This window comes from Ahaetulla prasina, chromosome 8 (genome assembly GCF_028640845.1).
Source record: "Ahaetulla prasina isolate Xishuangbanna chromosome 8, ASM2864084v1, whole genome shotgun sequence".
NCBI classification, from domain to species: Eukaryota; Metazoa; Chordata; class Lepidosauria; order Squamata; family Colubridae; genus Ahaetulla; species Ahaetulla prasina.
Genome location: NC_080546.1, coordinates 28226652 through 28252908, shown reverse-complemented (window position 1 = coordinate 28252908; position 26257 = coordinate 28226652). Strand labels below are relative to the sequence as shown.

The window sequence follows — 26257 nt, the reverse complement described above, 5'->3', positions numbered from 1 at the left end:
TGTGGCCAATAAAGGAATAATAAACCTCTTTCTTAAATTCTCCTATTAGTCTATTAGTCATCCTGGGCTACTAACATTTTAAATACTAGATTTTTTTGAAGGATATGTCTACAGTATGTAATCACCATTAAGTGTGATGATTGTTATCCATAAGAATTGTTATCCATAAGCAGACAGAATAATTTTATGGAAGCCAAGCAAATGTTTTGTAGAAGAAATGTGTGCAGTGGGTTTATCCATTATTACCTAAAATGATTGATAATTAACAGTTTTTAGGAATCAACCACAGACTGAACCATCAGCAAATTGGTTTTGCCTAACAGCCCAAGCTAAATGTGTGCGTTAGGACTTGTAATCCAGACAAGAAGGACAATTTAGAATACTAGCGCTATATTGTAAGGTTTCTGAAACAGAATCATACGTGTCTCAAAGTTCTTCTCCCACCCCTCACTTTTATTTTCCCCAAATCCTGGGACTCTGAGATACTTCTGCATCCCTTCTCCTTCAGACTCAAATGTAATTTATTAAATTGTTGTCTAGGCCAGGGGTCTCCAACCTTAGCAACTTTAAGCCTGGAGGACTTCAACTTCCAGAATTCCCGAGCCAGCTTTGCTGGTCTAGGCTGAAGTTCCTTCTTGTGTCTCCCACATATTACAGTCTCTTTATGATCAGATAGTGAATCAAATATTGGGTGCTTATGTAACCTGAAGGCTATAGAAAGTTTTGCAAAGTATGTGAAGAATTGCATTCTAGGAGTACATTCTAGGAACATGAAATGGCCCTGAGTTTGAACAATAATAATATGGCCCAAGCTTTTGCAAGGCTTAAAGCATCAAATAAATCTCTGTTGAAGCAAAGCTGCCAGTATCTGTTCTGTGGCACCCAAAACTCCATTTAAATGGGGTAGCGGGAATTTCAGCTAGCTGAACAAGATACTGATCAAGAATATACATCCCTGACTGTGCAGGTTGCAGCTCTCTCCCCCCACCCCCAGCTAATATGCTGTGCAAAGACAACCCATATAAATTGTTAATGATTCAGTCTCTGTATCTGGAAGCATGGCTAAGAGGGTTTTTTTTGATGATGTACTTTGCTCTGAAGCAAACTATTTATTTTTACTAAAAAACTTAATAAAATAAAATCAGACATATTTATCCCAGAGCTTGTTTGCTGACTGTAGGAGGTGCATGGAGTTTGGCTACCCCAAGGGAACTCTCATTGGGGTAAGCATTGTACATTTCTGAAATGAAATAAAATAAAATTGCAGGTTTCATTTTAGGGATGGGGAGGATAGATCTGGCAGGTCAAAGGTTGCTTAATCTATGAGGAAATGAAGAATGCAGTTAATTTAAAATATATTATAACACACGTATCTTTCCAGAGGCATTTTATTTTGTAAGTACACTTGGCATTATAATCTATTTCAGCTCACTGAAATAAGATTTCATTTGCTCTTGTTAAGTGAACATAAAACCTTCTGTAAATGACAAAATCGGAATATTAAAAGCCTTGTGAGTCTGAAAAACAGACACCCTACAATTGAATAAAGTAGGAAAAAATGTTTATTTGGGGGAAGTTACTTGAAGTTACAATCCTTCTGTAACCTTTGTAAAGGCATGCTGTTTTTATCATGGATTTTTTTCTAAAAATGTTTTCTTATTGTGTTAAATAAGTTACGAACTGGAGTAAGATTTGCACTTTTGTCAGAGAATTTATTTCAGACCCCAGAAATGGCCCAGGTGCCATGTACTCTGATAACACACTTATGTACATTACTGTGATCTACACACATTATCCTAATGAATACGATATGGGGACAGGTTGTGCATTTTGACTGAATTTGATTCACCTAGCTGCAGAATCTTCTTTTAGGGAGTAGTTGTGAATGGAAGAGTATCTTGGAGAAAAGATACTGAGAAACATATAAGTAAGCAAGCAAATACATACATGGACCTGATAATAGGATGAGGCATGTATTGGAATGGGGCATGTATGGGTCACATGATGCCCACAAGTGTTAGTGTGTGTGCTATCCTCACAACAAAAGGATACTGACAGCTTTCCAAAATAAACTACTAATTTAATAATAAAGCTGGCTGGTCTGTTGTCAGCTATGGAGATCAGACAAGATTTCTTGCCATTTTGCTGGTGAGGAGGTTAGGGAAGATGCCTAGCCCATTGGACAAAATTGTATGATAGCACTGGAGGCCTAAGGACAGCCCCTTGAAGCCAGCATTAGGTTCCTATAGTCCACAATATAGGCATGCTAAATATAATATAATTTTGCCATATATGTTCTATAGCAGTGTTTTGGCACCGAGTGCTGAAACGGGAGCACACGTGTGCACATGGGCTTGCTGGAAACCAGAAGACCACCCTCCTGGTGCACATGTGCACATCAGGTGACTGCTTTTCCAGTGCACGCATGCGCACCAGCCAGCTGGTCTGCGCGCGCATGCACACCAGAAACCGGAAGACCAGGTGGCCAGTGCACATGCGTGCGCCAGAAACCCAAAGAGCAGTTGCCCAGTGCACGCATGCATACTCGGTGGCTGCTCTTCCGGTTTCTGGCGCTCCCGCGCATGTGAACACCAACTGGCCGGTGTGCCAGAACCCAGAAGAGCAAAGGGCAACGGCTCGCATGCCCGGAGAGATGGCTCTGTGCGCCACTTAGGTTCGCCATCACAGTTCTATAGCAACTGGTATTCAGTGCATTCTTATGGTCAGCTAAATACATGAACATGACCAATAGCCACTGGCCCTTTCTCTGTTATAAAAGCAACCCATAGAAATAAATTGGGTCCTGTTACTTTGAATCTATAGGATATTAAGATTATTTATAGGTCATGCCCTTTTTTTGTTTTGAGCTCCATGACGATTGTAATACATTATATCAATTGTTATTTTGTCCTATTCTGTACAGCACTTTACTATACATAAAAATCACTTAAAACTATTTCATTTTGTTTCCTTCAATAACCTGTTATTAAAATTCTGCATAGTATCCATTTTTAAGTCGCATTGACCAAGTAATATTGATAATATTCCCAGTTTAAATGCATATTAGGTTCTCTAAAAGCAGTTTTTAAAAATTATTATGCTTTATTAAAGAAACACATACATACAGAATAATAGATATTAACATTTAAAAATAATTTTAAAATAGATTAAAATATACTAGCAGTTACATTAAATTACAAATTTAGACCAGTTTAAAAATGTGATTTCCTAAAAGATTGTGAAAACATTATGCTAGTATTGATCATTTTCTTTGAAATGCTACAACTTGAATATGCTAAGATTTCTTGATTTAGAATACTTGAATATGTGAAGATAAATACTGTAAGTTATATATAGACAAAAATTCTTAGATTAAATATAGAATGTTTTGATACATAGATAATAACCAAAAAGTTATATATTTGTATTCAGCTGACAAAATCTGGCAAAGTCTGATTAGCTTCACCAGTTAAGTCCTTATGCACAATTATGTGTCTTTTCATTTGAAGGCTCCCTTTTTAATAATATTGATGATACTAGAATTGATTGTAATAGTTATCAATTGTTTTACTCCATGTCTGTTCTGGACTTCACAATAGTAAATAAAGCCACTATGATATTTATTCAATCAATAGTTTTAAATAATATAATGGCTCGTTTTATAAAGTAAGTAATGTTTGTGTAAGTAATAATTTCAGTACGTAAGTCGCATTGTGCATTGTAATTACAGATTCTTAGTACTTTTCATTCAAACATTTTAAAAAACAGTCTTAAGAATGTAAAGAATTCATTTCCAAATATTTTTCTTATGCAATATAGACATAGTGACATAACACGAATACTACAGTAATATGTTGTGACTATTTCCATCAACCCTCTGAAATCCTCTTAGAAAGATGGTATCAGTTGTTCTCAAGCAAGATCTGTGTCCTTTCTTTGGATAAACAAATTAAGACACTTACGGTCCTTCAAATTTTGTTCAACATCAGCTCCTCTTAATCTCAGTTTATAGCAAATCCTGCCACTGTCTTTCAAATTCTATGGTCCTCAATTTATACTTTCTTACTAACCTGTTTTCAAGCAACTGGGCAGTTCATAGAGTACTGATTTTATGTAAGCACAAAGGTGCAGGGAAAAATAGAATAGAATAGAGTAGAGTAGAGTAGAGTAGAATAGAATAGAATAGAATAGAATAGAATAGAATAGAATAGAATAGAATAGAATAGCATTTTTTATTGGCCAAATGTGATTGGACACACAAAGATTTTGTCTTGGTGCATATGCTCTCAGTGTACATAAAAGAAAAGATATGTTCATCAAGAATCAAAAGGTACAACACTTAATGATAGTCATAGGGTACAAATAAACAATCAGGAAACAATATCAATATAAATCAGAAGGATACAAGCAACAAAGTTATAGTCATACAGTCATAAGTGGAAGGAGATGGGTGATAGGAATGATGAAAAGATTAATAGTAGTGCAGACTTAGTAAATAGTTTGACAGTGTTGAGGGAATTATTTGTTTAGTAGAGTGATGGCTTTTGGGAAAAAACTATTCTTGTGTCTAGTTGTTCTGATGTACAGTGCTCTATAGCGTCATTTTGAGAGTAGTAGTTGAAATAGTTTATGTCCAGGATGTGAGGGGTCTGTAAATATTTTCACAGCCCTCTTTTTGACCCGTGCAGTATACAGAATTGTAATCATGAGGATTAGCACCTAATTTTTATAAACATGAAATTTTGTATTTTTATTTGGTAAAACAAACTAATACCTCAAATGGCTCCTTGCAATATATGCCAAAGTGTGTCCAAAGTCCTTTATATAGGTAGGATCAGTGATTTAAAAAAAAAAATCAGCAAACTTTAAAATCTCTATTGATCTAAAAATTAAGAGTTATAGCACCTTCCCAGTACAGTTAAAATTGTATATATCATCTGCTAGTCAAATGATTTTTAAAAATCTCACCTATGAAGCTATCAAGGCAGAATTTACACAAAGCTTCATCTAAATGTGTGTCTGTCTGTGTGTATAAAAACATTTCCAGTGAAAGGATGGTAACTTCCCAGAATCTCAAATAAAGGTCAGTCTTGCTCAGAGTCAAAATTGAATTTAGTAGATAATTTACTAGAGTTACAGAAACTAACATTTCCCCATTTTTCAAAAGACCAAGGCAACTGCTGAGAGGGATTTAAACCCTGGCCATCCAATGTTATTGTCCAAATCAAACAGTTTCTAAAAATTGGGGAGCCTTGGTTCTTAATAGGGTTATCCAGTTATTTACCATTATTTCACTGGGAGTTGGGGGACATAATACCATTATTCCTCCATCCTTTGCAGTCTCAAGGCTATTGACAGCAAAACACAAAAAAGAGCAGCAAATAATTTCCTCAGAATCTGCTTTAATGTAAACTCCTCAGGCTACATCTATATTACTGTTTTTGAAGGAGAACATAGCAAAAAAAAAATTAACTAGCATTCAACCAATGAAGCTGATAGTGTATAATAGATGTTTGCTCGTACAAATCATATACTTGTTTGTGAGCCATGTTTGAGTTTGGATTCCTCCCATTTAAAATAATTGTTTAAGCAGACCATGGATAGTAAATTTGCAAATCCCACCCAATCAGTATTTATAATCCCTGCTGCTTTCTCATGAAGTGTTAGCATGTTTATATAGCCCAAGCTCATGGGTAAGCATGCTAACAAATACAATTGTGATCACATAATGTGCTCTGCATCCAAAATAAATCATTCTACTACTTAACATAATGGATAGTTCTTTTAACGTGCTAAATTGTGGCTGTATATCCCATAGTATGTTAAGCCACAATTGCAAATCTAGAGCAGATGTGCAAATCTTGTTTGCTATATATTTCTCCTCCTGAGAAACTCCCAAAAGACATAAAATGATGAGTAGCAATGGCAAAAATACAACTATTATTACTAATAAATATTTTTTTTAAATGCAAACATCACATTTTTTATTTGAGCCTTTAAGATCTAAAACAGAAAATATATTAAAGCTGAAAGATACTGAACAGTACTGAAAGCAATGCTTTCTATAGAGATCCTATAGTTACCTATTAGTTACAGGGTTACCAAGGGTAGGAACAAGAGCAGTAAACATAAATATATATGTACATATAATGGTAGAAACAGCTATGGCTTCTATTAAAATCTTTTAATAGCATGTGTGTATGTGTACAAAAACAAGCTCACTTACGGCCATTCAAATCAGGCTTAATCTTGCTTAATATACTGAGCTGGGTTGCATATTATTCTTCCTGAATTAGGTTGCTATGAACACCTGAAAGCACCTGAATGAATAAGCACCTAAAATAGTACTATTTCAAAAATGCTGTCAGCAGCTCTTCTCTTGAGTATCACAGATATTTAAAAAAAATGCCTAACAAAATACGCTAAACCGAAACTACAGTTATATGGATACCTGCCATATGGACACTTATTTGTTTAAAGAATAATCTCAAAAAAGAGGTAGAAACTACTAAAAAGATGAACTGCATCAGAATAAGAATTTTAAATATGCCAAATTCCTTTTTAAAAACTTTTTGCATATATATCACCACATTGTTACCCATCTGAATCCACTTTTTAATATTTTCAAATTCCATTTCAGCTGGATTTAAGATCTGCCTTTGGTTTGATTTCTAAATGTTTTAGTATAGTCCAGACCAGGGGTCACCAAACTTTTGGATCTCAGGGACCACTAAATTAATAATTTTAAATCCTGCGGACCACTAATATGATTTTTTAAAAAAGATAAATAGTATTTAATGCAATATAAAAAAATGCAAATAATTTTTCTACGGACCATCAAAATTTTCTCGTGGACCACTACTGGTCCATGTACCACCAGTTGATGACCACTGGTCCAGACTAAAATATTAAAAATTATATTTTATATTTAAATTCCTTGTGCTGTATGCTAAATTGCTCATTAAAGTGTCTTATCTTCCTATTGTATTTCAGCTATGATTAGTCATTTTCAAGACCTTCCCATTATAATACATAGCAAGTAACAGCAGAGATCAGGCCTTCACAAGCTGTGATCTTTTGGCTGAGGCATCAACTAGGTTTTCTTTTGTAGGATAACTAAGGATAAGAAATCAAAAAGGGTTGTCTAGGAAATAAATATATATATAATTGTGTAATAAATATGAAGCTCATTCAGAATCTGAAGCAGCACATACCCAAACATACCCAGATATATCTGTATATAAATATACACATATACCCACACATACACTTCTTAAAATTATTTTTTCTCATGATTAACCATTGTCCAATGGATAATGTTTAAAATCCTTTCCTTCAGGTAGAGTATTTCTGTTTTTTAGAGTACTAATTGGCAAGATAGTACAAACCAGCACAGTTAATAAACAGTTTATTATAGTTATATGCAACAACTAAATAGCTGCAGGTTGTTTATCCCATCCCAGAGGATTCCTTCATAATGGCTATTTCTGAACGTAACAATTATGTGTTTAAAAAAAGGAATAGAAAGTGAGAGCTCAACATTTCTCATGTTTAAATTTCTATTAGTTTTTAAAGATATCTTCAGATGGATTTGTTTTTCTCTTTGTGCATTTTCTGAAACACGGCACTATATTTTAACCTTGAAGACTAGATTTTCCCCTATTTTATCTTTAAAATGATAGGATTGTTTTAAATTCACTGAAAATTAATGAAGATAGGGTTTCTTTGTTAATGATGATTTGTATTTAAAATACTTGAATGGTGCTTAACAAGAAAAAATTGTTTGGCTTAAGGTGAGAATAAAAGCTGGTACATGACATTTTTTCCTTCAAAATTATTGCCCATAAAACCATAGAAAACATATGCCTTATGTTCTCTAGATTGCTTTCAGCAGCAATTTCAAAAGTATCTTTTTCATTGGAATGGGCTTTCTCTGAACCATTATTTAACTACCATATAATAAGACAAATTTATTTATTTATAAAATTTAGAGAAATGTGCATGATTGCGGATTTCCAATCTGTTTTGCCAATAAGAACGTTTCAAATTTTGCAGTGTATCATTACAATGGCTGTGATTGGGGAACACTGATAGTCATAAAAATGACTCTCATTAAAGGAGAAGGTGGTCTACAAGGAAATTATTAGTGTCCACATATGGGACTCCAATTTTAGGCCATGAACAATGTTCTCAAACTCAAACTCTGTTTCCACCTCAAACTTCTATATCAGTGGTTCTCAACCTTTCTTCCCTATAGATCTCCTTTAAATACCATTTGTGGTCATGGAAGATGGCCACGGACCCCCAAGACTTAACTCAAGATCTAAATCGTAGCATTTCTTCAAGCCTTCTTGTACCCCATGATGACATAGTGCCCCCCGCCCCCCCGCATCTGCGGACCAAGGTTGAGAACTATTGTTTTATGTTCCAAAGGTGCTTTTTTCAGGAGGCAATTGGACTTGTTTTTTCTTTTGAAGACATTTTGCTTGTCATCCAAGAAGCTTCTTCACCTCTGACAGGGAATGGAATGAACAGGATAGTTGGGAATGGTCCTTTGGGACAACCATGACCTGGATGACTGAGAATCTCTACAGACATTGTTCTATGTTATTTTTAAAGGACCAAACAAACAGAAAGCTGTTTAGATTGGTTTCTCCTGAATTATTATCACTAGTTTTGAGTCTAATTATGGTAATTTTCCTGTAGAAGTAAGCTGTCTTCTATATTGTTACAGTACATATTTTTAAAACATACATTTTAGCATAGTTTAAAAGGCACTTGATATAATAAAATGTCTCTTGAGGTGGTCTTTGGAAAATTGTCAATACATGTATTGCATACATACACATAAACACATACATGCAGTGACAATCAAGACAGAATTCACAGCCAGCATGAATTCTACAGTCTGCATCTGTATATGTTAGTGTGTGTGTGTGTAGCAAAGAGTTCTTTACGCGTCAATCTTAATTTCATATACCGTATTTCTGGACTCCAGCTGTTGTGTCCAATTAAGATGAAGCTAAAAACAAATTTACCTGTATTTTTAGTTCTGAATTTGAATTTCTCATTTTGTTAGTGACATCTATGTTTTGACTAAAAGGTTTTCCTTTTAGTTTTCCATGTGACATAGATATCCTGAAAGCAAGGGATTGGTTCTAGTGAAGAAAATTAACCCATAATAAGGCATTTGATTTGAATATCACACTTTACTATAATTTATGATTATATTATTTGCTATACCAGAATTTGTGATCTTCTGAAAATTAATTCTATATGACCTTGTATAACTATAGCTATGTTAATCTATGAAAACAAAAATTGAGAAGGAAACTGGTAGCACCTTTTCTAGTTAACAAATTTTAGTGAAAAACAAAAGCTTTCAAAAAAATTTCACCAAACTCCATCTGTTTTTTTAAAATTTGATCTTACAAATTTTTTAATGATAACTTTTCTAATTGATTTTTGTTATGTAATTATAATACAGAATATTTAAAAGTTATATTAATTAAAGCAAATGTGAATAGTGATTTTCTGAATATTGCCTTTACTGACACATTATAAAAGCATATTATTAATATGGACAAATACCATCTATTTAATTGCTATGGGTTGTAATTCTATTAGCATTGTTTGATTTTTGAGCCAAACTGAACAAAAGTAATGGGCCATGTAAATTTTTGTGTGCATGAGCTTAATAAATACTTCAGGTGTTCCAACATACTAAGTTTATATTATAGAGACTTTGTTCAAACAAACAATCCTTAAAACAAGAAGACATCAGATTGGCCATGTGGCCATTTAATAATAAATAGTGTTAGGTAATAGTGAAACAAAATATTCAGTGGAAAAACTGTACCATAACAACTCAAATACCAAAGGAAAGCAAAAGGATATTCATCAGTAAATGCATCATATCTACCTCAATGTTTTAGTGAATGCAATTTAAAAAAACATTGAAAAAATATTTTCAAGATACCATTTAGATGACACTAAAGCCAGGAAGTATGAATTGCTGTTTTTCTTGATCTTAAATGCTTATTTCAATTTGTTATTTTTAATGCACTGTATTGTATGGTCATATGCATATTTATATCAGTAACCATCACAACAGAATATTGACAATTCTACTGCTACTTTGCGCAGAAGGCATTTTTAATCCAGGAGAGGCTTTCATTAGCAGAATGATAATTGTTGTTTTCCCCTTTTCCCTGAAGGCTTCTATATCACTCCCAAGTTGTTTTGAAGGGGAACTTAATGGACTAGGTTAAATGTGGGGAAAAGACAAAAAAGGCAGAAGGGAAGCACCAAAATAATTTATTTTCCTTTTCTGGTAGTAGGAACCTCAAAGGCGCTCTTGTCAACAGATGGATATAGACTGGATACAATCCCTTCAAAATTATGAGATGCCTTTTGAGTGCTGAAAATTGTTATTAGACCACTATCTTTTTTAAGTGATATACTATCTTTTCAATTGCTGTCTGAAGGATGGTCAATATTTGCTGTGATTGCAGACTCTCCATATAATTCATCTATTGAGCATTAACTGTGAATGTTAATGTTCAAAAACCGCGTCCAGTACATCTGCCGCAAAGTCATGCAAACTAATTGACCAGTAGAAAATAAATAATCCTTTTGACATATGTATGTTATTTTAACAATAAATTAATTCACCTCTTCTCTTTTAGGACATTGATGACATTAATAGACATTATTTCTAGCTTACAGTATCATCAGGTAAAATAGGTTTTATTTTCATATATAAAATTACCACATAAAAAAAAAAGTTAAGAGGATAGCATGTACCAGTAGATACAGTGGTGGCATTATGGGGTCATAATATAATTCATTTATATTCAAAAGAATATAAAAGATCACCTTCTCTTCTGGTTATATGTAACAGGCCTTATATATGCACCAGTTGGATTTAACACCTCTGCCTGCCAATTTCTGTCACTCTCAGCTTGAGAGACCAGTATTGTGCCTTTTACCTTTAAAAATTTTTTTTTGTTTTTGCTCATCAAACTGCAGAAATCTGAAGCTGATATTTTGTTTCAGAGCTTCTGTGGGTGAATGATATTTAACAACAGATGGTGTGATGTGTACTTTGGCAGCTCTTAATCTCATTAAGAAGCCAACATCCTGGCTCTTTTCCTCAGGAAGTATTATATTGGCACTGGAGTGTCATCGAATGCCAATGTCTACTAATACTGAAGAGTGGGATGAAACTGTACAATATGACTATTAAAAAATACCAGAGGATAGCTATTATTTTCTAATGGCTACAAAAGTCTCTTCTCAGATCAATTGCACAGAGTCTGCTCCATTTCTTCAATAAACAATCTAGTCATCTTGAGAGCTTTGGTTATAGCATAAGTGTTTTGGTAAAAAGGAAAAATAATATGCGTGTTTTTGCCTTCATCTTCTTCAGGTGGATTTTTCATTGTCCTCTCCCATTTTCTGCACACGGGAATATTTTTTGCAGGAAGACTTGAAACAACCAGGAGGCCATGTTATTGGCCATGAGAAACTGCAAGGAACTGAGCCTTGTACATTCTTCTCAAAGAAATTGAATATTGGATACCACCATGCTCGAGACAGAAAGTTAGTCTGTGATGATATTTTCAAGTTCTGTATTAAGAAAAAAATATTAAAATAAAGTTTAAATTGCATTAAAAACACAGTTACAGCCACCAGAAATATTCTTTTCCTTAAACTGAAAGCAGTCACTGTATCATCTGTTTGGTTAAAGATTGTTTAATACAATGAACTACTGTAAATGTATTCTTTTCTCACCTATTAGAAATTGCATTTTTGTGTAAAATTTTAAGGTCCTGCTTTAGTGAAAAAGGAATATTTAGCCCTATTTGTATTGCTGCTCTGCTGTGAAGAGCTCAAAGTGTTACTTGCTTGATGCTTGGTATATATGGTAGACTTTAGGAGAAACCCTTCCATACTTCCACCTCTCACAATACTAGACAACACAGTATCAACAGTAGAAACCTTCAAATTTCTGGGTTCTATCATATCGCAAGATCTCAAATGGACAGCTAACATCAAAAACATCATTAAAAAAGGACAACAAAGAACGTTCTTTCTGCACCAACTCAGTAAGCTCAAACTGCCCAAGGAGCTGCTGATCCAATTCTACAGAGGAATTATTGAGTCTGTCATTTGCACCTCTATAACTGTCTGGTTCGGTTCTGCAACCCAACAAGAAAAACACAGACTTCAGAGGATAATTAGAACTGCAGAAAAAATAATTGCTACCAACCTGCCTTCCATTGAGGACCTGTATACTGCACGAATCAAGAAGAGGGCCGTGAAAATATTTGCAGATCCCTCGCATCCTGGACATAAACTGTTTCAACTCCTACCCTCAAACGACGCTATAGAGCACTGCACACCAGAACAACTAGACACAAGAACAGTTTTTCCCCGAAGGCCATCACTCTGCTAAACAAATAATTCCATCAACACTGTCAGACTATTTACTGAATCTGCACTACTATTAATCGTTTCATAGTTCCCATCACCAATCTCTTTCCACTTATGACTGTATGACTATAACTTGTTGCTGGCAATCCTTATGATTTATATTGATATATTGACCATCAATTGTGTTGTAAATGTTGTACCTTGATGAACGTATCTTTTCTTTTATGTACACTGAGAGCATATGCACCAAGACAAATTCCTTGTATGTCCAATCACACTTGGCCAATAAAAAATTCTATTCTATTCTATTCTATATGAGCAACCGAGCTAGTTGTGACCTTCTTAATTTCATATATGCACTTTGGTTTGTGGTTTAACATATGCATATGGTTGAACATATCTCAAGCCCAACATTTAAAATTCATTTTAACTTTTAAAGTTGGCATGGCTGCTGCTTACCTTTTCATTAGCCATTGCGTGATACCACCAGAAGAGTCTAGTTGTGATGAAATAAGCAATGACAACATCTACAGTGTAATGCTCATGTCCTACCAGGATACAGATTATTCCAGCAACACTCATACACCAGCAAATCAAGTGATACCACCAAAAGTGACGAGGTGAATCTGTCAAAAAAAAAATCATATAAAGCATGGGCAATCATATTCTATTCTGGGGACTACAGTTCAAAATTACAGTTATATTCAAGAGTCTTGCCAGATGACTGGAGAAGGACAAACGGTGTTACTGTCTTCAACACTGGGAAAAGGGAGACTAAGTAATTATAGGCACAAGCAAGTATGCATATGTATATGCATAAATGCATGTATATGCCCCCACACACACATACATAATTCTGAAACAGGTTATTAAGCAGAATGTTTTTGAGAATTTTGAAAAGAATTCATTGATTGGCAGAAGCCAGCATGGTCTTATCAAGAAAAACATGCTAAAACAAGCTGATTTCTTTTTTTGATAGAATGACCAGTTTAGCTATCCAGAGGAATGCCAATAGATAAATTGTACATGATTTCAGGAATGTAATCAACAAGGTCTTCCATGAAAATCTAGTCAAAATGTCAATAGCTAGATACAGAGCTGGTTGAACTAACATATCTAACAGGTGTACATTAGTGAGTGAGTGTCAAGTAGTTTACTGCAGTAAACTACTTGACACTCACTCACTAATGTACACCTGTTAGATATGTTAGTTTTGTACTATTCAAAGTTTTGTACTATTCAAAGCACGCTACTGGATGATAACATATTTGCAACAATAGGTAGAAACCAGCAAGATGAGTCCAGCAAATGGGTAGGAAAAAACAAAGGTGTGAGCCTAGGGTGGAAAGGACTACATTCAACCTAGGTGGACCACATGCCGAACATGAGTCAGCCTAGGATGTGATGCAATTGCAAACAAAAAAAAAAGTGTGGGAGTGGATAGTATGGAATCCTAGGCTGTATCATTAGAAGTATAAAATCAAGCTAACAAGAAGTCATTGTTCTTTCTACATTGTATTGGTCAGACTGTACTTAGAATATCGCATCCACTTCTGGGCACCACAGTTTAGAGGACATTGACACTCTGAAACATGTCCAAAAAGCAATTAAGAAGATGAGGGCCTTGGAATGAAAAACGTATGAGGAATGATTATAAGCTACACATATATTCAGAGAACAGAGGGCTATGGTGATATGATTTTTAATTTTTAGTGTTTTCTTACAAGTATATGGTCTGCCTTTTTCCAGATCAACTAAATGTACATTCATTGATTGCATGAGGAATTGTCTGACTAACTTATTGCCCAAGCCAGACATTACGGACTGAGAATGACTGGCCCAAGGTTACCTAGGACTAGTCATAGACTTTTAAAGGGAGACTACAACTCACAGTCTTCTGGTTTTTAGCCTGGTGCTGGCATTAAACATTTCTGTGAAAATATTTTTATTTTTGAAAAAAATGCAAAGATTGAAACTTACATTCTTTGATAAATAGGTAAGTGAGTGTTAAGACTACAGTGTGTCCACTGAATAGAAAATCTCCACATAAGATATGTGAGCCTGTTATAGACAGGCCACCTCCAGAAATTAGTTGCAGAATTCGCTGAACTTTAGCTTGAGAATCACCATTTAGCTAGAATTAAGTAAAAAAAGAGGGGGAATCCTTATATTAAAGGGTACAAGATAAAACATTTCAACACAAATTAAAATAAAAATAATAAATGCATAAAAGTACACAAAATAATTTATAACATTTTATAGTATCTATGTGAAAAGCAGCAAAGAAGCTCACAACAATTAAAAGCCAATGGAGCATCATTAATTATTATACAAAGCAAACCATTTGGATCCTTGGCAGACAAGTTTCAGTCCGGGATACAGTGTAGAAACTATACTGGTCATACTTGTGGATGATTTTTGGAGAAGCTGGGTTTGGGGAAAAGCAACCCTCCTGGTACTCTTTGATCTCTTAAAGGCCTTCAGTCCATAGCATCTTTCTCTGGTGGGCTGGAATAAGGGGAGACACTGTCTTACAATGAATCTCCTCCTTTCTAAAATATCAATTCCAACTGGTAGGGAAGGGAAAATCTACTTGTAGAACTTTAATTTGTGGACTGCCTCAGAATTCTCTTTTCACTCCAGTTCTCATTAATAGTTACATAAAATTGCTGAGGGAGGCCATCAGCAGAGATTAAGCTTGGTGTCATCAGTAGTATGATAATACCTAGTTAGACATCTCAATTCTGGGATGCATCAGCAGTATGGAAATTCTGACCCAGATGTGCTTGTCAGCATAACTTTATCAGCCTGCTGATCCCGGAGAAATACTATTTTCACTCTGAACTGAGTTTCCCTGTTCAGAAGTACCGTATATACTCGAATATAAGCCGATCCGAGTATAAGCCGAGGTCCCCAATTTTACCCCAAAAAACTGGGGTAAACTGGGGACTCGAGTATAAGCCGAGGGAGGGAAATGAGGCAGCTACCGGTCAGGGAAAGCCTCCCTCCCTCAGCCGAGAAGGCTGGCGGCTCCCCCGCCCCGCCCTCTCACTGCACCGGCAGGGCTTCCCCGCGCTAATGCAAAAGCCCGCCAAGTTTGCACCATCCGGTATAATGTGAAAAAAAGAAGAAAAAAAAAAACTCGAGTATAAGCCGTATATACTCGAGTATAAGCCGAGGGGACGTTTTTCAGCACAAAAAACGTGCTGAAAAACTCGGCTTATACTCGAGTATATACGGTAATTCATAAGTTGGTGCTCCTCTTAATTCAGAGTTTCTCCTCACTAAGCATATGACACCTGTGGTTAAGACAGCTTTTGTACAGCTACATTTTGTGCATCGATTGTGGCTACTGATGGATCAAGAGGCTCTTCTCACAGTCACTCATGCCCTAGTCACTTGCTATTTGAAATACTGTAATGAACTGCCCCCAAAGAACATTTAGAAGCTGTATCTGGTACATAAAATGGCATCCTAGACTGTGATGGATTTTTCCTGATATACCTGAGTGACTTTGCTGCTTCAAGAACTGTACTGGTTGACAATTAGCTTTCGCGTGCAATTCATTTTGTTTTGTTTTGTTTTATTTTATTTATTTTATTTTTATTTTATTTATTTTATTTGTCAAGCATATATAACAGGTAAAAGTATAAACATAATTTGAATACATGAAAAGAGTAAGAGTAATTAGGACATGGACGATAGACACACTGGTGAACTTATGCATGCCCCTTACAGACCTCTTGGGAATGGGGTGAGGTCAACAGTAGAGAGTTTAAGGTTAAAGTTTTGGGGGTTTGGGGAAGAAATCACAGAGTCAGGTAGTGCATTCCAGGCATTGACCACTCTGTTACTGAAGTCATATTTTCTGCAATTGAGTTTGGAGCAGTTTATCTTGACTTTGTATCTATTATTTGCTCGTGTATTGTTGTGGTTGAAGCTGAAGTAGTCATTGACAGGTAGGACATTTTGGCAGATTATTTTATGTTCTACACTTAGGTCAGACTGAAGTCGGCATAGTTCTAAGTTGTCTAAGCCCCAAATTTGAAGTCTGATGGCATAAGGTATTTTATTGTGGATAGGGGAATGGAGGACTCTTCTCATAAAATATCTCTGGACTCTCTCAATTGTATTTATGTCCGATATGCAATGTGGGTTATCAGCCCTTGGTTATCAATGGAGACCGAGTGAAGCAAGTGGCCAGTTTTAAGTTTCTGGGTGTTATCATAAAAGAGGACTTGACCTGTGGCACATGTGAACGGGTCTGAATGCACAGAAACTTCCTGATGACGTCCGGGTCGGTGGGCGGAGCCTCCCACCGGTTTTACTACCTTGCAAACCGGTCTGAACCGGGGGCAACCCACCACTGGTCCAGGATAATAAAAACAAGAATAGGCTGAAAAACAGCTTCTATCCCAGGGCAGTAACTATTGAATTCTACTGTAGTGCAATATGTAGTGCAATATTAATGCAATATCAGGGGTTTTCAATTCAGTTGTATAGAATGTGAAGGATGTGTGTTTATTTTTACTGCAGATGGCATTTAATTTCATTGTACAAGGTGCAATAACAATAAACTAAACTAAACTAAACTAAACTAAACTAAACTAAAGTGCCGGTTGTTACCTTAAAGGTTATGTATGGTTCTGGCCCTAGTTATCTAAGACTGACTTCTCCTATATTCATTTGTCAACGTGACCAGACCTAATACGGTCAACTCCTTCCTGGTTATTATTTTTATGAAACTGCCATCTGAGAAGGCCTTGGAAGCTGGCTGATAGCTTTCCCCCTTTCCTTGAAACTCCCTCCAAGTGGAGACAGGCCTCACTGTCCCTCCTGAGCTGTCAAAATGTATGCTCCATCTTGTACAGGCTGAGTCGATGTTTTGATTGGAACTGGAATTTATGAACACATGGCTTTTGCTTTCTCAATTTTTATTATTTTGATTTTGCCATTTTTAAAAAATGTACATGGAGGTGTCATGTCTTTCCTGAAATCCTTCAAGATTGGGAAGCATACAAATGAAGTAGCATAATGATATCTATGAAACTATTACAACTACGTGCTAATATATTTACCTTTGGAGCACACTGAAAATGCATTCCAGGTACAGGTAAAGTGGTGACATACATGGTAATGCACCGATAGAGGTACAAAGTTCCCAATATAAAAAAGAACCTTCGTCCTACTATTGATCTGAAATATATATAAACACAAACATATTGAGGTAAGAATTCTGAGACATAATGCTAGCAGTATACAACATGCCTATGAAGAATGGTTGTTACAATGGCAGTTATAACACAGTGGAATAAAATTTATTAAAAAAATATAAAGAACGACTTCCTGCTCCAAAGTTACGTTTTGATTATATTAGTTTCAGAAGGGTGAGAAAAAAATCTACAATAATATTTTTCTTCTATATTTAGCTGGTGGCTGTGAAAATCATAACATTGGACCTTTTTTGCACCACACAATTTTAGACATTACAGTAATATAAAACGATATCTGAGCATTTCATGGTAGAATTTTGGATTGTCAGAAGTTAGCAGCATGCATACTTAGCATAGGCTTAGATTTTAAATAATACAAAAAAGAAAAGAAAAGAAAAGAAAAACCTACTACATTTATGATTTGCTACTCTGCTTTAATGGAAAAGGTCCTTGAATGAGCTATTTCAAAAGTATTATGAGATACCCTATCTCTCAAAAATATTGAGATGGGAAACAATTACCTTGCTTTGAGCAATGAATTTGTTGGATAGAGTGAAGCAGGAAGGTATCTTTATTTAGGGACTGTGACATAAGTATGCATGAACTATGAGTTATCCTCACTTTCTTTAAAGGTAACAGTAATAATGCTACTGAAAATTATATAGCAACAAATTCTACTGTAGTCAGCCAATGCAGCCTAAGTCACATTTGGTTAATTCAAATAATCTGTACTCTCATAAGAATTCAACATATAAACACCATTACAGATTCTATTATTAATATATATCTTAATGTGGAAACAAGGGTTATTTACAAAATATTGGTCATATACTTGCATACATATCCATAATGATGTTCTATTTCAGGGTAAGCAAGTTATGCAAAATGCAGAATGAAAGTAAGAAATATTAAAGCAAAGAAATTATAGGCATGCGATAAGGACAAGAAAGATAGATAAACAATTCAATAATCTATTAATATCTTTCTATTCTTTTAAACAATCCTTGTTTCCACCCTGTACACAATTTGCTTCTTACATTCTCTTTTTTTTCTTTAAACTACCTATTCTTTATTTTTTATTACCCCATCAACTTCAACAAGAACAATCCTCTTGGCCTTCTCTTTCCCCCTTGCTGAATTATACTTCCTCCTTCATATATTTTTCTGGCATTCAGTCCTAATTCATTATAAAACCGATCTACATCACAAGACTAAGGAATACCACAGTATTCCTTTCAAATTGCTCATTTCTGTATTCCATTAAGCACCCATTCATTCTTTTAATACATTTTATTAACATTTTCACACAGAATAAAAACTAACAAGAACTAATACTGGTATTTAGAATGAAAAAAGGAAAAATTTAAAATAGAAGAAGAAAGCAAAAGTAGAGGCACAGAAATTAAAGAAAAGAAAAAAAATATAAAGAAGTGTCTTCCAATTTTCTTTTATAGCAGTTATAAATATAATATAACCTCTTACTCTAAGGTTACAGCATGGTATGTATACCTTTAATCATAATCTATTATTTTTATTCTAATCAAAATCATATATCATTCATAATATCATTTTTTCTATTTACCACAAAAAGTCAATAAGGGGTTAACAGTAAATTTAGATAATGTCCTAGCTCTAATTAAATCAATTTGTCTATTTCAACAAATTCCATCATTTTCACTATCCATTTCATATACATTGTGGATAATGACAAATATTTTCACATATAGTAGCTCACTGCAATCGTCATATATAAAAATGAAGCTCCATAATTTTTTCTAGCTTCTTATCCATCCAAAGTCGCTCATTTCACCTTCTCTCCTTGTTTTCACATACACTTAGATCTCTTGTTCCCATTGCATTCATGTTTCTATGAAATACCCAGTTTTAATACTGATATAACAGTATTCTATAACATAGCGAGGTCTATAGTGTTATTTCTGCATTCTTTTAGCAAATATGCATTTCTCATAACAGATCACTAATTATCTATTCCCTTTCTGCCAGCATTTCACCATCTTATTATTTCTTCACACATTTTCCATCTTATTTGCTAGGATACACAAATTCATCTTTCTGCTCTACTTTTTTGCCAATTATGCATAACTCATAATTGTTTATTGAAATCTTCCTTGTTAAACATAATTAAATTCATCTTTAGTGCATTAATGTTTAGATCTATGCTCCTTGTTGCATCATACAGTCTAACATTCATGACAAATCATCTGTTTACAGTTAAAACAATACAGCATAACCTACATACAAAATGCACATCCATACATCCAAACAACATACCTCAAATTACCCTACAAACATTTCTTATATGTCTATACATAAAGGCCAACACACATCCAATAAACATTTCACTTATACTGCTCTTATGGTGTGGTGGCAAAGTGGTTAGAATACAGTATTACAGGCTAACTGAGCTCACTACCAGGAGTTTGATTCTGACCAGCTCAAAGTAGATACAGGCTTCCATCCTTCTGAGGTCAGTAGAATGAGGACCCAGATTGTTGAGGATAATATGCTGATTATGTAAACTACTTAGAGAGGACTGTAAAGTACTATGAAGCGTTATATAAGTCTAAGGGCTACTGCTATGGTAATCAGCATTCATTCCATATTCATGCAAAATATTCAGTACTTCAAGCCTACTCATATTATTACGTGCTTTCTCTAAATCAACAAACCTATGAAAAACTTTTTCACATATACATATTTCTCAATAAACTTGAGAGCAAAAATGTTGCTTGCATATATCTTTCTGCCAGAAAGCCATACTGCACTTGTCAAATGTTATTGTCACCTCTTGTAACTCAATCAAAACATTACCAAAGTCTTTACTTTAAAAAAATGTTTTTTGCATTTATTCTTACTTTGTACAAGGAGAAAAGTAATGGCATTCTTCCCATCATCAAGCATAGCTGCAGTTTTCATGTGTGATAAGCAACTGACAAAATCATTCCTGAAGCAAACCACACCCATATTTTAACATTGTTCCAGTTATAGCATGTGCCCAGGGTTATTGAAATTCAGGTGGCATACTAGTTTAAATCATCATCATCACCACCACCATTGTATTTGTATCTATATTTTCATCACTGCCATTTTCAACATATTCCCGGTGTTATGTCTAACAAAGTCCTCGGGGTTACGACGTGCCTGAGCCTTGACAACAGCCAGGGGTCTCTGATTGGTTAAGACGCGCTGGAGGAAAGAAGCGGGAGTTTGGAGGTCCTGTCATTGGTTAAAGTTCCTGAGGCAGCTAGTATATAAGGGCTGTCACCCGGAGAGTTGGTTTGAGCTTAACACGTTATCCCGTTGTGATTAATTGTGAGTTAAATAAAGGTTGTGTTCCTTACAACCTCTGTGTGAGACTCCTTTTGTACCCACTAGTCACGGACTTAATACTGGCGACGAAGGTGGGATTCGAACCCACGCGTGCAATTAATACCCAGCATGTACGATATGCTTTTCATCAAATATTTTGGAACAAACTTTTATATAATTTGCCTCAATCCCACTCTTTAACATACTTATTTTTCCATACTATCTATTAACTACTTCTAGCATTACCCCATTTCAGTTTCATCTGAAATTATTTCGTCATTTTTATTTTTCTCTTATTCTCATTTTTTGTAGCAATAACTGTTTTTCATCCACAGCCTACATTTCATTTTGTTATTCCACTAAGTCACCTTCCTATAATCATTCTGTTTTCACTCTCTTCTCTTTTATTTTTGTCTTTCCAAAATGATCTATTTCTTGGTCGTTAAGCTAGTCACTAAGTTGTCAAGCAAACCACATAGTCATAAGCTTGAGCCATTTTATCCAAGTGGGCATTTTTGCTATTAAATAGCATAAAACGATGCAAAACACCATCACAAGACTGTGAGATTCTGCAACCAGTTGTAAATGCAAATAGGCTGCCCAGCACCCACAAATGATCACATGACCACAGCGGTGATGCTGCAGTCATAACTTCAAGGATGGTCTTTTTAAAAAAATTCTGTGTAGTTTAGAACAGTCCTAAATCAAGGACTACCCAAACTCATTCCCAAACGTACTTTGATCAGCACATTCTATCCAATATTCCACCAATAGAAGTAAACCCCAGTTTTATCCAAATCTGTTAATCTTATTCTGTGCAAATTACAATTCATAAACTACAAATTGCCTAGCCAGTTAGCAAATATTATCCACATCTCTCCAACTTGAAGTACTGGTGAGACTCAAATTTTTTTACTACCAGTTCTGTGGGCGTGGCTTGGTGGGCATGGTGTGGCTTGGTGGGCATGGCAGGGGAAGGATACTGCAAAATCCCCATTCCCTCCCACTCTTGGGGGAAGGTATTGCAAAATCTCCATTCCCACCCCACTCTGGGGCCAACCAAAATTGGTATTTGCTGGTTCTCTGAACTACTCAAAATTTCCACTACCAGTTCTCCAGAACCTGCTGGATTTCAGCCCTGACTTGTATAGCACATATATTTGCTATATTTTGACATTCAGAATGCAGATTCTTTATTTCTATGATTGCATTATTGCAATTGCAAAAATCTTTATTAGCATCTCAAATGTATTGATTTTTACACACCTGTAAATCATTGTATACAGTGCATTTTAAAACATCTAAGGTTCTCAGTTTCCATAAGAAAAAATAAAAGCAAAAAACCTACTTACTTGTATTTAAGAAACAGCCATTGGATTATCCATATTCCAACAAGGATAATTCCATTTATTTCTGATACAGAAAAAGCCCATTCCACACGATCAATATAATCAAAAAATTTATCTGGCAATGGAGGACTGAGCTCCTTGGGAGGTACCCTCTCATGTACCACTGTGATCATGACAGTTGTTAAAACTAAATTGAAGACAGCATATACAAAGGCAATGCCTGTTTTCCACCATTCCAAAGGAAACTTGTTTCTAGATTCAGCGGGCATGGAAATTTGTATGTATTCTGGATAATTTTTAGCACCTTTTCGCAAACCATTGGATAAACTCTTTGGTTTGTTGCTGCCATTCTTGTTTTCTTCACTAACAGTCAGAGCAGGTCGAGCATAACCATCGGAAGCTTCATTGGTCTGGCCTTCCATATGTTCTTCAAGCTTTGCTGTCTCTATGGTATCCATCAGGTTTAATATGTGTGATTAATGGATTCTAGTTTGATTTCCAAAAATATCTTCCACTTCTTTTTTTAAAGTCTTCCTCATTCACTTTCACCCACTTTTATTCTTTTAACAAAGCATACAGAAACTGTAGGTCCCACTTTGAGCTACAGCTTTGGTTATTCGGTAGATTTTTCTTTTAAGGATCATCAACTTGCTATCTGAAATGACATTCAGGATACAATAATTAGCACTGTTAGACATACATATATTCACATATAGATCATTTTGCGCTATAAAAGATATATAATAAAAAAGAAATATAATAAAAAGAAAAGAGAATCATGAATTTAGGAGGATTCCTTAGTTCAATAACAGTTTTCATAAAAATTTAGACAATCTGGATTGAATTATCTTTGGAGTTACAGGCACAAATAAACCAAATAATATTTGATGCACTGAGCTAAAATGTGGCTTAAATGTTTTTGATTAACCCTGTTGTTTTTTTGTAAACCATAATTTAGGGCTTATTATTTGTGCAAATGCAGCTAACTGTGGCTTAGTCAGTAAAGTACTGTCTGATTAAACTTTGCCTTATTGTTTTATGTCAGGGGTGTCAAACTCATGACCCGTGAGCCGAATGCGTCACTTACTGGCCACGCCTACCCGTTTTAGCGAAGGGGAAAAAAGTCATGGAAAAAAAGTACATTACCTGACAACAATGTGATGACATGAGTTTGCCACCCCTGTTTTATGTGAACCCAGGCAGCATATGTATTGCAATATTATAGAACTTGGACTTATCCTTTGGCCAAAAAAATATAAATCCCCCACTTCATCATTAGAAATACCAGTCAGCTCTTGTACACTTCCTGCATTATTATTGAACAAACAGAGGGGGGAAACCATTAGATAAACAAAAGTAATCAATTGTCATTTGTTGTTATTCTGTGGAATACAGAAAAGGTTTTTTTTTTAAAGAAGTGGCAGGTGAGTATGCTAACGTATGCAGCTCTACTTTTCCAATGTGTTTGTATAAATGGTAAAACATGGGATAAGGAACACTTACAATGTTCCTTACAATACTTACTATATTAAATATCCCCCCTTAGACTTGTTTGAAGAATGCTCCAGCCTTCGTGTTGGAGGGTGGGGGTGCAGAAATACTATGAACAATCTATAGTAAACAAGCAGTGAAAAGAATATGGTCTGAATGTTCTAGTCACTATGGCTTTACAATGCTTAATTTGACCCATATCTATTTTCATACCAGTGCACATAAATAAGCAGCCAAAAGGATATCGCAAATACAAAAATAAGACAGTTACTTCAGTAATGGTAAATCTATGTTACAAATACTTTATGAAAAGCAAAATTCAATAAAAGTCTGGTTGGCACAGAACAAGCTAAAATTAAAGCCCACTGAGAATAAGTTGCTGTTACAATAGGGTTCTATCAATGCCGGTATTATCTCTGCGCGGGCAAAGAGTCTCTGCAAAGGAGTAAACTGACAATTTGAGGGTCCTCATAGCTCCTGCTTGAATAGCAAGTGAAGACTATGATTAGAAGAGCCTTTGCTTAGCTTCATTGGTGTACCAATTACAACTTTACTTGGTTTAGGAGGAACCTTCTCACTACTGGACTACTGGAATATGCTTTACATGGGACTGCCCTTAAACATTACTTGGAAATGGCAATTAGTCTAGAAGAGGGATCCCCAACCTCCAGGCCATAACCCGGTAGCAGGCTGCGGCCCATTCAGAACTGGGCCAGACAAGTGGCAGGTGAGTATGCTAATGTATGCAGGTCTACTTGTCCAAATGGAGCTGCACACATTAGCACGCTCACCCACTGCTTGCACAGAACCATCCCTTCTGCCATCAAGCTTAGGGACTGCTGAACACAACAACCTGCATGTTTACTGTTTCTCGGCATTGGGAATACATAACACCAATTCTGCAATCCCTGCACTGGTTGCCAATTGGTTTCTGGATACCTTTAAAATGCTGATGCTGACTGATAGGCCACTTTATGGCTTGGCATCTGGGACAGCCTGCTCCAGTCAGAATCACCCTGACCCACTAATTTCTGCAGGGAACACTTGTAATCCCACACTTTTAGAAGGAAAGGTGAGGGCAAGGCTAAGAGACATTGTTTTTCCATGGTAGTGCCAATGTTTTAGAATCATCCTCTCTCAGCAGGCTTTCAGAAAAAACTAAAAATGGAAATCCAAAAGAAAAGGGTGCATTCTCTTAATTTAAATGTTGTTCAAAACATTAGGCATGCTCAAAACATTGTGCCACCTTTTTAGTTTTTCTTTGTTCTTTTTTTGTTTTTGTTATTATTGTTAATCATATCATGGATGCTTTCACTTTTGTATATTACAATAACAGAGTTGGAATGGACCTTGGAGGTATTATGTACTCTGTAAGATGTTAAAAGTCATCAGATTGTGATAGGGTATAAGTTTAAATAAATAAATATGGAAATGACTACTGTTACTTTTAGTTGAATTTGTTATGTCCTTATATTGCACAGTACAAAATGATTTTTGCAAGCCTCTTTATATTTGTTGGCTTAATATACATAGATAGCATTTTTAAAAAAGATGGTCAGGCATTAAAAAAAAAGGAACACAATTGCATTGTGCGTTTGCTTTGACCATAGGTTATTTTAGGACAAATGACTGATCTCCAAGTACAGCTTTCAAGACATTGGAGAATACAATCAGATCAAGGCAGAGAGAAGCCTTACCTCAAACCAAGCACTTTGCTTTGTACTATAATCTATAAACATTAGCTATAAATCATTGTTTCATTTTATAAGAGAAAAACAGTAAATTGATACAACTAATGATTCACATAAACCATTATAATGGAGTGTACATTCAGGGACCAAGAAACACTGGAGGAGATGCTAAAGGCTAGAAACAGAGTGGATTTCTTTCATGGTGTAGCTGCCCTCGTAATTCATGCTATACTTTGATACCCTCAACCTATATGCTTCTGGATAGGCTATCTGAACTGAGACGTACATATGTACAACCCCATTAAAGGTAGTCCTTGATTAGCAATAGGGACTGGAATTGCTGTCACTAAACAATGCAGTCATAAAGCACATTGTCATGTGACCCTGCCACTTAATAATTGCAGTTCTGGCACTTCTGGCTACTGTTAAGCAAATCTCACAAAGTTTAAGCAAATCTCATCTAGTTGCCATTTGCAACCTCCTGCTGACTTCCCCATTGACTTTGCTTGTTGGAAGGGACAATGAAGGTTGCAAATGGGCATCACATCACTTTGGGATACTGCAATGTCGTAATTACATGCTAGTCACCGAGCACACAGATCACAATCGTGTGACTGCAGGGCCTCTGTGATGGCCGCAGCTACAAGAACTGATTTAAAGTGTCACTCAGCACAATCGTAAGTTGAAACAGTCACTGTAAGGGGGTCGTTAAACTAAACACTATTCCAATGATGGCGAACCTAGG

The 26257-nt window shown here is 35.4% G+C and overlaps 1 protein-coding gene across 8 annotated transcripts in view; it reads right to left on the bottom strand.

The window, feature by feature from the left end:
* Positions 1-9780: 9780 nt before the first annotated feature.
* SGMS2 (sphingomyelin synthase 2) overlaps positions 9781-26257 on the bottom strand; it is a 35676-nt gene continuing 19199 nt past the window's right edge. For 5 of the 8 annotated variants that reach the window (XM_058193957.1, XM_058193960.1, XM_058193961.1 and 2 more), the window contains 6 exons: positions 23855-23941; positions 22334-22985; positions 17517-17634; positions 14419-14572; positions 12898-13064; positions 9781-11631 (listed from right to left, as the gene is read on the bottom strand). In XM_058193957.1, the coding sequence (XP_058049940.1) occupies positions 11428-11631; positions 12898-13064; positions 14419-14572; positions 17517-17634; positions 22334-22788 (1098 nt within the window). In that variant the 5' untranslated portion in view covers positions 22789-22985; positions 23855-23941 and the 3' untranslated portion in view covers positions 9781-11427. The remainder of the gene's footprint in view (positions 11632-12897; positions 13065-14418; positions 14573-17516; positions 17635-22333; positions 22986-23854; positions 23942-26257) is intronic. The other 3 variants (XM_058193958.1, XM_058193964.1, XM_058193963.1) reach the window with 1 other exon arrangement.